Consider the following 12,681-nt stretch of genomic DNA (forward strand, 5'->3'; position numbering starts at 1 on the left):
TATTTGCTTCTGGCCTGCTACCCCATGAGCTGATCAAACCAAAGCTCAGTGTCACAGGGTTAGAGTTTGGGCCTAGTTACTCCTTATAATCTCGGCAGCTTTTAGGTTTTTTAAAGAAAGTCTTTATACTTGTTCATTGAGCATTTTTCTATAGTAAGGTTGATTTATATTAATTATTCTCCAATTTAGACATTAAGCTTGTTTGTTTAGGATTTTGCTATTTCAAATAACACTGTGATAAACTGATTTCATAGGTTAAAATATTATGTATTAATTCATATTGCCTTGGTTGCTATCATGGTGGTACATTTTCCAAATGTGAAGAATCTGTTCTTAGTCATTCAGATCCGAAACGTTTTTCTTAAAGGTTTGTGTAATTGCCTCATTCGGAAATGAAGATATGAATCCATTGTCTAACGGGTTACTTTGCTATATAATGTTTCTGTTTCTGCTCATTTAGGGAGTGTGGATTATATAGACACTTGAAAAATGCATGTTTTATCAAATTTTAGCAAATGTTCTAATTAATCTTATTTTACATGGAAACAGTTATTTAAATTTGGTCTTGATAATTGTTTGCCAGTCCTTTTATGTATTTCTGTTGAATGTTCTATGATAGTTATCTCAAAATCTTTCCTAATTTCTCTCAAATCTGCTTGCTAGAGCTCTCTCTCTGCTCACCCTTTCTGTAGCCATCTGTGTTAGCCACTTTGCTGTGCTTAACAACTACTCCCCCTCATCAGTGGTTGATAGAAATTAATGTTTATTTCTCTCCCATGCATCGGCAGCTGTGAATAAGCTCTTGCTGCCATCCTCCACTTGTCTTTTTTATGTAGGGCCCATGCTAAAGATCACTCCTTTTTGAGACATGGCATTCTTGTGGCAGAGAGTCAAGAATAAGGGAGCAGGTATAAACCTGTAATGCCACTTGAAGGCTCTGTGTGGAAGTAGTAACATGTGTCATTTCCACCTTTCTTCTTTGGGAAAAACATAACATGATCAAGCCCAGTGTGAACTGCATGGAAATGTGTGCTCTTCCACCAGAAGGCATTGCAAGTCATGTTTGGCCAGTTATATAGAAGTGGACAAGTGAATATTGGCAACAATAATACAATATCCACCATCTCTCTCCTTATGTTTAACTTTGTTTTTAGCCTTTCTAGCATAGATGTTCATAATTGCTTGTGTCTATCTTGAGGTCTCTTTGTGAAGTCTTCTTTTGTGCCTTTAATATACTGTTTTCTGTTGTAAAAATGAATCATTTTACCTATGTATGATCTTGAGCTTACTTGTGTGTAAATTTAGCAAAGACAAAATCTTGTCTGTTTTGTTCAGACTCCTCACTAGAATGCTTAGCTCATGATATGCTCACAACATGTATTTGTTAAATGGATTTTACTCTCCCTTCTTCCTTCATCAATTATTCTGTCAGTTTCTCTCATTTTTTGAATCTCAATGTCAATTCTCTCTGCTAATTCCCTGCAGTCTCTTGTGACTGTATTTTCTTGAATTACTGTAATTAGTTACATATTGAATAAATTATAGTAAATCTTTTTAATGAAGAAAATAAAATTATATGAGTTTTTAACTCCTGGCAAATAGAGCCTACATACTTGTGCCTATAAATATGGTCATCTCCCTATCATTAAAAAGCAAACTCCCCACTTTGAGGTTTGCAGTCCAACCTCTCACTATTTATATAATACCGTTGTTTACCTTTTTCATTTCTCATTCTCTGTGCCCTATATTGAAGGTCCTCCCCATCCCCCTTTGGAAACTGTTCCTCTAGATTCTGAAGTACTATAATTCCTTGTGTTTTTTTCCTGTTTCTAAGGCTAGTCTCTTTCTCTTTTCTGTAGCATATTCCCTTTCCTTCTATTGCTTAAGTGTGCCTATACCCGCAGGCTGTATCTTTAGCCTTCTTCATTTCTTGTCTCCTGCCATTTTTAGTGGAGCTCTCATTTGTATGACTTTCACATTTATTTCTACACAGGTAATTCACAAATTTATGTGTTTACTTATAATAACCTGACTTTGCTCCCTTATTTCCACTTTTGGCCATTTCTATTTGAATATCTCATCATCATCTCAAATTTGATGTTTCCCCAAACCAAATTAATCATTTGTCTACTAAAACTGACTCTCCATTGGAACTGACTCCCGTTTTTGTTGATGATACACAGTCACCAGGCTTCTTTAAGGAAGGAGAAGACCAGCATTTGTTTAGCATTTAGTACACACTAAATACTGTGCTTCTTTGATTACATAATATCTGGCTAAGGTTTTACCTCCAGTGAAAACTTCTCTGACCAGTCACAGCGAATCCTCTGTGATCACTTCTTATTCCAGTTGTAATACATTTGAATTTGTACCATTCGACCCTCATCATGAATCTCCTATAATTCGTACTTTTAGTTTGTAAGCCTCTCAAAGGCAAGAATTTCAACTCATTTTTTAAAATCAGCATAGTTACTCCACAGATACAGATTTAATAACATTTAATAAGTAACTGATTTTTCATTATGAAATCTTGCTCTAAATAAGAGAAAGAATCTCAGGCTAGTCCAAAACTAAGTAACAGCTAAAGTGTACTCTTGGTCCTTGAACCCAATTGAAAGGGGTTAGCCTTTGGAAGTGGCAGAGGCTCTTAATTTATACATTAAAGATCACTTTTGAACAGATCTTTACTCGCTAACAGAATCTCTTTGTTAGTAATATACTTTCATGGAGCCGTTTTATATTGCTTTCATAACTGTATTTATAGAAGGCAGTGTGTTTACTTTAGCTTCTCTTTCCCATTAGGTGCACCAGGTATAATTTCTTCACCATATGCAGGGGCTGCTGGATTTGCCCCAGCCATTGGATTTCCTCAAGCTACAGGTGATTCTTTTAAGTTGGATTTGAAATGACTTTTAATGAAGTTGTATATTTCCTGGGAACTTATCAAGATGAAGAATGTTACTATATTTGAAGAATTTACCATAAAGCATTACACATATCAGCTGTAGAAGTGTAGTGATTTGTATGATACATAGCTTCCTTGTTATTTACAAATTATTCTCTCTGGTCCCATTCTTAATTCCAATAATCCATTATGTGTTCTGCATCATTTTTGTTTGCTTTTGGCACAAATAACTGTAGGCTAACTACATTAAATAACCTTAGATTTGCCTTTCCAGTTGTTAATATAAAATGTTTAAGTTGCTTCTGTCTTTACTGATAAGCTTATCAATTATGTGTTGAACAGACCTGTCTTGTCTTTGGGCCTTCAATGCCTTTGACAGTACTCAACAAATATACAGTCATACTATACATTCACTATTCATCTTCAGAAAACCTTTTGTCATTAATGGGTTTTGAAGATTACCGTAGAGGGGTATGCATGCTGTTTATTTCAGGGGATGTATATTTTGTCTCTAGCTAATGGAGATAATTAAGAGATAGGAGTTGATTAATACTTTGATAATGACTCCCATTATTTTCCAAATAGTAAGCAAAATGAATTTGATTAGGGCATCTAAAGAAAACACTGAGGTTGGTGATTAGGGGAATGACAGAGTGGTAAGCCTATTCCATGTATTTCCACCTTAAACTGATTCGTGACTGTAACTACATTTTAAATTGCAACATAGCTGCTTTCTGGCAGTAATCTTTATATTCTAACCTTTGAATTCTGGGAATTTTAACTATTCTTTCTCTTTCTTTTTTTTTTTTTTTTTTTGTTGTTGTTGTTGTTGTTGTGAGACAGAATCTCGCTCTGTCGCCTAGGCTGGAATGCAGTGGCGCAATCTCGGCTTACTGCAACCTCCACTTCCTGGGTTCAAACGATTCTCATGCCTCAACCTTCTGAGTGGCTGGGACTAGTAGCTGGGACTAGACGTGCATGCCACCACGCCCAGCTAATTTTTGTATTTTTAGTAGAGATGGGGTTTTGCCATGTTGGCCAGGCTGTTCTCAAACTCCTGACCTCAAGTGATCAGCCTGCCTCAGCCTCCCAAAGTGCTGGGATTAAAGGGTGAGCCACTGCACCCAGCCAGTAACTACTCTCTTTTAGATGGAGAGGATGGAGTTAACAGAAAGAGTGATACGAAGGTTGAGGTTTTAAATTTTACCATCTTGGTGGTTTTTAGTATATCTTAACATATATTTAATTAAGTGAATATTCTACCTGTCATGTTAAAAATATAGTTTTATTTGAAGCTCCTCCAAGTTTAATAATTGGTGGACATTTTGATATGTTTTCCCTCATTTTGGATATTTCTTTTAGATATACTCTTTGTATAAATATTAAGTAATATTAAGAAAGACGAAAAGTGAATTAAAGAGGGCTTCTGACTTGATAAGACTTTTAAGCTGATAGAAGATAAACACACACACACATCCTACAGTGTAGCTGAACTGTGCTCTTAGCTCATGTATAACAGACATACAAACAGCAAAAGTTATGCAAAAGTGTCAGGGTTGGACTGCTGGGGCATGGGAATATGTCATGTGAGGGCTATTGATTTTGTGCAATAGTATTCAGCCTGGGAATGTGGTCTGCACAGTTTTAAAATTCAGCAGTATGGGTGATGGTAGTTATGACCTTCTTAGATTGTCAAGCAGAATAGGCTGAATGTAAAATATATTATCATTTAATTACATGATATGTGGTAAAGTGGCCAGACTGTTTATTTTAAAGAATCATTAAATTAAGGAATTGGTTCATTTTGCATAAACTAGAAGTTTTACCTTAGACAGTTTTTAAGCTGAGAACACAATATAGTGGGAAAGTGTGCTGTTTTAAGTATAGTGTCAGTATTCTGGTGTTACTGAGCTTTCAGTATTTCCATAATACCTAGAGAAGTAGAGAGCTCAGAACATTTCTGCTACAAAAGAATATTGAATTTTGTAAATTTCTATTTTGGTCAAAATAATATTTATATAGCATTTTATATAGTCACAAAATGTTTTTCCCGTATAAAATGTCATATAGCACTACCTAGCATGCATGTTTTTGACTTCTGCTGAAGGACTTTAAAAAAATACACATCTGATTTTATGGTAGAAGTCAGTATGAATTAGGATATATCTATTGTAAGAAACAGAGGGAGTGTTTGTAGTTGACAGACCCTCTGAAAAGCCTAACAGCGTTAGGCTCAGTGAGTTCAGTTACTCTGCAGAGTACTGTGTGAATAATAGAGCACTAAGTATAATAATGTCTACAGATGAGGAGCTCAGCTTGCAGACAGACTGTGCAGGGCAGAAAACTGGCCTTCAGTATCTTTATGGTAGCTGTGACACATTTTCTTTCTGTATTTTTCCTGTCCTCTTTATTTACTTAAATTCTATCAAGTGTTACAATTCTTCAGATAATTAGAATATGAAATGCTTCTGGTATTTTTAAAAGGTCTATCAGTTCCAGCTGTTCCTGGAGCTCTTGGTCCTCTCACAATCACCTCCTCTGCTGTCACTGGAAGGATGGCCATTCCTGGGGCTAGTGGTATACCAGGAAATTCTGTTCTACTCGTCACGAATCTCAATCCTGATGTGAGTTGAAAAGTATTATATGTAAATAGTCTTTCAGGAGAAGGTATGGTAGCACTTTTTTCTTTCTTTTCTTTCTTTTTTATTTTTATTTTTTTTGAGAAAGGGTTTCACTCTTTCACTCAGGCTCAAGTGTGGTGCTGCAGTCACTCACTACAACCTCTGCTTCCTGGGCTCAAGTGATCCTCCCACCTCAGGCTCTCAAGTAGCCAGGACTACAGGCGCCCACTACCACACCTGGCTAATTTTTTTATTATTATTATTCTTTTGTAGAAACAGGATCTTGCTGTGTTGCCCAGGCTGGTCTCAAGTTCCTGGGCTCAAGCGATCCACCCACCTCAGCCTCCCAAAGTGCTGGGATTACAGGTGTGAGCCACCATGCCCAGCCATGGTAACTTCTGATCCAGGGTTGTATTCAAATTAAAATGCTTAAGTTTGTTTTAAGAACTTGTATTAAAATTCATCACTAGTATATACAGAAGAAGCATATAAAACCATGCTTTAAAATAAAAACAACTGTCATTACAGTATAAACTTATTTTCAAGTTTTCCTTAAATTATTGTCAGCCACTTATTTTGTGTTTTTACAGCTTATCACACCACATGGGCTTTTTATCCTATTTGGTAAGTTCATTTTTGCTATTTTAATATTGTCTACAGGTGTGAATTAAGCACATTTCACTTATTTAGTAATATTTATTAATTACTTCTATGTGCCAAGTATTGTGTTGACACTGAGGATAAAACAGACTTAGTAAGTAGTTAGTAAGTAGCACATAAACTGAAATATATTTATAATATGGGAAATAGAGGTTTTGTAAAGGGAGTGTAATGCAGGGAGACCTAACCTAGCAGCGGGACTCAATAGAAATGATAGTTAAACTGACTTGTTAAACATGAGTGAGAATCAGCCAGGCAGAAAGTGGGGGCAGTGCCTTCACAGAGGAGGGGAGAAGGGAGAGATGGGTCCTGGTACATGGAAGTGAAGGAAGCCCAGTGGTGAGCATAGGCGAGCATAACAGAGACCTGGTAAAGGTGGACAGCTGCATAGGGTCAAAATCGTGAAGAGCTGTTGAAAGCTTTTTTAAGGAGTTTGGCTTTTACCTAAGAACAATCGGAAGCCATTGAACAGTTTTAAGGGAAGAGAGTGGCATAGTGCGATTCAGGTTTTTAAAATAGTCTCCAAACTTTCTAACAGCATGGAAATACGAGAACAATGAAATAAGCAATATTTACTATTTTAAAGATTTTTATTAATGAGTTTATTTTTCCATAAAAAGATTAACATTTAATGAACAGTATGATTTAATATGCTTTGATATTATTAAAAATCCTTGTTTTCGGCCGGGCGCGGTGGCTTAAGCCTGTAATCCTAGCACTTTGGGAGGCCGAGACGGGTGGATCACAAGGTCAGGAGATCGAGACCATCCTGGCTAACCCGGTGAAACCCCGTCTCTACTAAAAAAATACAAAAAACTAGCCGGGCGAGGTGGCGGGCGCCTGTAATCCCAGCTACTCGGAGGCTGAGGCAGGAGAATGGCGTAAACCCGGGAGGCGGAGCTTGCAGTGAGCTGAGATCCGGCCACAGCACTCCAGCCTGGGCGACAGAGCGAGACTCCGTCTCAAAAAAAAAAAAAAAAAATCCTTGTTTTCATTTTGATTCAGTATTCCAAGGGTAGATTATTTTACTACTTGATTTTAATGTTTGTCATAGCTGAAGAAGATAAATCATAAAGATATATAATCTGAATGCAGGGGTTTCATTATTGCTGTACTTCAATAATTATTTCATTAATTTTTTCATGTAATCCACCAATGTTTGTCATGTTTTATCTAGAAAAGTTAGATTTTTTCCTCTTAAATCAGTGGATCTTGAAAACTGTTATATTTGAATATGTCTAACAAATAGAGTTAAAACTCACTGGTATGCTTCATTTGTAAGATTTTTAAAATAAGATAGAAAATTGTTTCCAAATTTTTTGAATGTGATGGTTTTAGAGACAGGATCTCACTCTGTTGCCCAGGCTGGAGCGCAAAGGCGTGATCATAGCTCACTGTAGTCTCAAACTCTTGGGCTCAAGCAGTCCTCCTCCCTCAGCCTTCCGAGTAGCTAGGATTATAAGTGCAAGCCACAGCACCTGGCTGATAGGTTTTTTTAAATGGAATTTTTTGAGATGTAATTTACAACCATACAGTTTACATGCTTTGGATTTACAACTCAAAAGATTTTTAGTAAATTCACAGTTGTGTGGCTATCACCACAGTCCAATTTTAGAAAATTTTCATTGCCCCAAAGAAATTCCTCATGCTCATTTGCAGTCACTATAAAACTTTTTATTAATGATTGATGTGTGTAATTTTCAGTAATAAAATCATGTATTAATAATACATTTTAATATGACTCTTTTCTAGCCAAAGCATGTTTCATACTAAAAGTAGTTAATTTCTCACTCATTTAATAAACAGCTGGGTGCAGTAGCTCATGCCTGTAATCCCAACACTTTGGGAGGCCAAGGCGGGAGGATTGGATTGTTCGAGACCAACCTGGGCCAGATAGTTGGACCCCATCTCTACAAAAAATAAACATCCACATTTTGTAAAACAAATTGTGGATGTTTAGTTTTTAAAGAATAGTTATGTCACCATCTAGTTATTTCTGAGAAGGGTAGCAAATTCGGAATACTTGTCTCTGTTTTAAATTTTTAAAGTGCCATTAGTATGATAATGATGCAGCTAGCAACTATTGAAAGATCTTTTTTTTTTTTTTTTGAGACAGAGTCTTTCTGTCACCCAGGCTGGAGTACAGTGGCACAATCTTGGCTCACTGCAACCTCCACTCCCAGGTTCAAGTACTTTTCCCACCTCAGCCTCATGAGTAGCTGGGACTGCAGGTGTGCGCCACCATGCCTGGATAAGTTTTGTATTTTTTGGTAGAGACGAGGTTTCACCATGTTGGCCAGGCTGGTCTCGAACTCCTGACCTCAAGTGATTCACCCACCTCGGCCTCCCAAAGTGCTGGGATTACAGGTGTGAGCCACTGTGCCCTGCTGAAAGATCTTATTTTTATAATATTGATGATACTCTGTAGCACATAAACTGAAATATATTGTAATACACTGAATGAATAAATCAAGTGAGACTGGAATTGACAACTAAAACCTGTTGGCTTTAATTTTATCTATATATTAAAAATTCAAAAACTGGTTTTTTTATATTGGTTTATATAAACAGAGTAGTATAGATAAGAGTTGGATTATTATCTTTCCATACCCCAGTGAATCATTTTACCCGTCTTTTAGGATATGGGACCCACTTTGGGGAACACTAGGGTAGAAAAATCAAGGGTAATAAGATCATTTAGAATCAATTAGGTTGTGGTAGTCCCGGTATGAAATGGTGTTGATAGCTTTGATGGTAGTGAGGATTGGGAGAGGTGGAAAAATGTGAGAGATATTTACACCATAGAATCAATGGGTGCTGGTGATTGATTGGGTGGGTGTGAGGGTTTGAGGAAAGGAAGAAGTCAAAAGATGACTCCCAGGTGTCTGACTGGAGCAACTGTGTGAATGATGGTATTTATCTACAGCCTTAGTGAATACTGGGAGTGGGGAGAGGAAAGGGGGGATGAATCATTTTGGGACGTAATAAGTTTAGAGTGTTTATGGGTTGTCCAAGTGAAAAAGAGTAAGTACATGAATAGATCTGGAACTTGGAAGAGATAAAAATTTGCAAGTGTATATATGGAATTGCCAAGGGAGAGTTTATAGTATAAGAAATGCCTTCTTTAAGTGTATTAGTAAAATTGATTAAACACAACACAATCAGACATTAAACACAGTATTTTGTTTTGTTTTAATTAGGAGTCTATGGTGATGTACATCGAGTGAAGATTATGTTTAATAAGAAAGAAAATGCCTTGGTTCAGATGGCAGATGCAAATCAAGCTCAGCTAGGTACTAATGATTAATAATTAATAATAATGCGAACTTGCCCCTTCTGTTGCCCCTTCTGTGTGTGAATTTTCCTTCAAAATAAACAAACACAGCTAGTAGGAATATGATTTTGTAAAAGAACACCTCCTTGTGATAATGCCTTCATAAAGCATCTGTCTATATGTTAAGATTAAAAAATATTCATTACTCTTTTAAGTCTGAAGTTCATTTGTCTACTTGAACATATTGTTAATGTCTAGAGCTTTGACCCTAGGGTTTTTCCATTAAGTTTAATAAGCATGATTTGTTTTATTTATTTTATTTATTTCTTTTCCTTCCAAATTAAGTTTTCTGTAACCATTGAGTGGCTTAAAAGTTTGGGCAAACTTTGTAATGATGATGCAAGAAAGGGTTCAATGGCTTCACTGTTAAAAAAGCTGTAAAGTTTTACTCAAAATTTCTTATAAAAATGCCTTGCTTGAGAGAAAACTAATATATTCAGTAACCATTTCATGAATACTTACTGTGTTCCAGGCACTCTGAAACTTCATAGCACTCTGCTCAGAAAATATTTTTTGTTTGTTTTAAATTGCTTTTCTTATAGTAAAATAAAGTCATTTAACATATCTCCTTAAGGGTTTTGGGGTTTTGAAACCCTTTTCACCCTCAAACTGGCAATACAGTTTTAAATAACTACATAAAAATAGTTTATGGTAATGTTGACAGATATTACTGAGAAATCTATCCTAATACTCGAACTTTAAAAATTTTCTTCCCATGCGCTAGCAATGAACCATCTAAGTGGTCAGAGACTGTATGGGAAAGTGCTTCGTGCTACACTGTCCAAACATCAAGCAGTACAGCTTCCTCGAGAGGGACAAGAAGACCAAGGTCTGACTAAGGATTTCAGCAATAGTCCTTTGCATCGCTTTAAAAAGCCAGGCTCTAAAAACTTCCAGAATATCTTTCCACCATCAGCCACTCTGCATCTTTCCAACATTCCGTATGTACCTAATAAGTTATTAATCACTTAGATGATTAATAATCTACAGTATGTGATTTGGGAGAGGTTAAAACCTCTGAAATTGTTCTAGCCTAGCAGTTGTCCTGGTCTTTATTTGCCATCATGCCTTCAGAAGGTTATCTCCAATCCTACACTCTAAAATAGAAAGATACCTGTTTTAAAATTTTATTTCCAAATGGAGAATTCACAACTAGTTATTTTTCAGTTATAAAAAAGTCATAAAAATAATTTTAGGCAGAAGTATTCCATTGGCACATATTTGTCCATCCCTTTGAAGAAGTAATGACTCTTATGTTAACCAATATAACAAAATCAAATAAATTGTGTATCTAAGAATTTGGTAAAAATGGATTTTGTACTTTTTATGTACAAGCTGTAAAGCCATAGATATGTTAATTACTTAAAAGCTAAAAGTTATTTTCCTGTAGCCACTGTACAGGTCTCTTTATTAACCAGTGTTGTATGTGTGCTTTAGTTATCTTCAAACTCAGGGATTGACAACCTGTAGCCTGTGGCTGTTTTTGTGTGGCCTATGAGCTAAGAATGATTTTTACGTTTTAAAATGGAAGCAAAATATTTTGTGATACGAGAAAATTATATAAAATTCAAATTTCACCTTTTATAAAGTTTCATGTAATATAGCTGTACTCATTCACTTTCATGTTATTTATGGCTGCTTTTGAGCTACAGCAGCAAAACTGATTAGTTACAGCAGAGACGATATGGCCCATACAGCTTAAGATATTTACTGTCTGGCCCTTTAAAGAAAATACTTGGCAATCTCTGTCCTAATTGTTGAAGTCCTTAATCTACAAAAATGGCAGTTTTGTTCATGGACTTTGGAAATTGTTAAAACAACAACAAAAAAATGGCAGTTTTGTATAATTTGAACTAATACATAAAGGGGGATAAGCTTTGGAAAAAAGATAAAAGCTGCGGGGGATGTGTGTGTATGTGTGTAAAAATTGAAAAACTTGAAGGTGTAGAGAGGGGTGAAATCTGGAACATTATTGAGAATGAGAATAGGAAGTGAATAGGAATAGAGAATAATTATTCAGAAGAATGTGAATATCCAGCCTCCCTGCTGGTCTCCAGTTAGGCTACATGGAGAAACCTTGAATCCAAGTTGGGCAATGGATCAAACCTCATACCAGCCAGGAAACTGGTGGAGTCAAGGGAAAAAAAAAAAAAGTAGATTACATGGACCAAGAAATTTAGCAGCTCGTTACGGTGGAGTGTAGGGTAAATGGACAACAATTAGATACTGAGGCAGGCACCTGTCATCATTAGCTTTTAATTTTTTTTAATTAATAGATTTTTTTTGAGACAGAGTCTCCCTCTGTTGCCCAGGCTGTAGTGCAGTGGTATGATCTCAGCTCACTGCATCCTCTGCCTCCCAGTCTCAAGTGATCTTCCCACTTCAGCTTTCCAAGTAGCTGGAACTACAGGTGTAGGCATGCCCAGCTAATTTTTTGTATTTTTTTGTAGAGACAGTTTCACCATCTGCCCAGGCAGATCTCTAACTCCTGAGCTCAAACAATCTGCCTCTCACAGTGTTGGGATTAGAGACATGAACCACTGTGCCCAGCTTTGTTGTTAGCTTTTTACATATATCACATCATGCAGGAGCTGGACTCTAGTTGCAACCTACAGAGGACATGTAGGAAGGAGAGGAAAGGATATTATTCTTTCAAGTTCTGGGTACTGTACTGGTACTTTACACATGTTGCCTCATTTAATCTCCATAACAACCTTTTTAAAAAAACACTGTGATAAAATACACATAATGTAAAAATTACAGTTTCAACTATTTTTAAGTGTACAGTCCAGTATACATTCACATTAAGTACTTTACACATTATTTTGCAACTGTCACCTCTGTCCCTCTGTAGAACCTTTTCATCATCCCAAACTGAAACTCTGTACCCATTAAGCAGTAACCACCTTTTTCCTCCTAACTCCCAGCTCCTGGTATCCACTATTCCATGTTGTTGTTGGCATTATTATCCATAATAACCTTTGAAGTAAGGTCAGTATTTTCATTGTATTAATGAAACTGAGATTTAGGTTAAATAATTTACTCAAAGTGATATACAAGTGAGTGAGGAATAGAACGTGAACTCAGGTCTGTCTTCCTACAGAGCTAATGATTGTTCTGCCATACTGTCCTCGTTGGCAGTTGTGAGATGAATCTACTTT

General features: G+C 36.3%; 1 protein-coding gene across 17 annotated transcripts in view; it reads left to right on the plus strand.

The window, feature by feature from the left end:
* Positions 1–12,681, plus strand: part of PTBP3 (polypyrimidine tract binding protein 3) — a 115,844-nt gene that overhangs the window by 96,589 nt on the left and 6,574 nt on the right. For all 17 annotated transcript variants that reach the window (XM_005581053.5, XM_074016814.1, XM_005581055.5 and 14 more), the window contains 5 exons: positions 2,803–2,880; positions 5,390–5,529; positions 6,117–6,150; positions 9,387–9,479; positions 10,245–10,461. In XM_005581053.5, coding sequence (XP_005581110.1) covers positions 2,803–2,880; positions 5,390–5,529; positions 6,117–6,150; positions 9,387–9,479; positions 10,245–10,461 — 562 coding nt within the window. The remainder of the gene's footprint in view (positions 1–2,802; positions 2,881–5,389; positions 5,530–6,116; positions 6,151–9,386; positions 9,480–10,244; positions 10,462–12,681) is intronic.

This window comes from Macaca fascicularis, chromosome 15 (genome assembly GCF_037993035.2).
Source record: "Macaca fascicularis isolate 582-1 chromosome 15, T2T-MFA8v1.1".
NCBI lineage: Eukaryota > Metazoa > Chordata > Mammalia > Primates > Cercopithecidae > Macaca > Macaca fascicularis.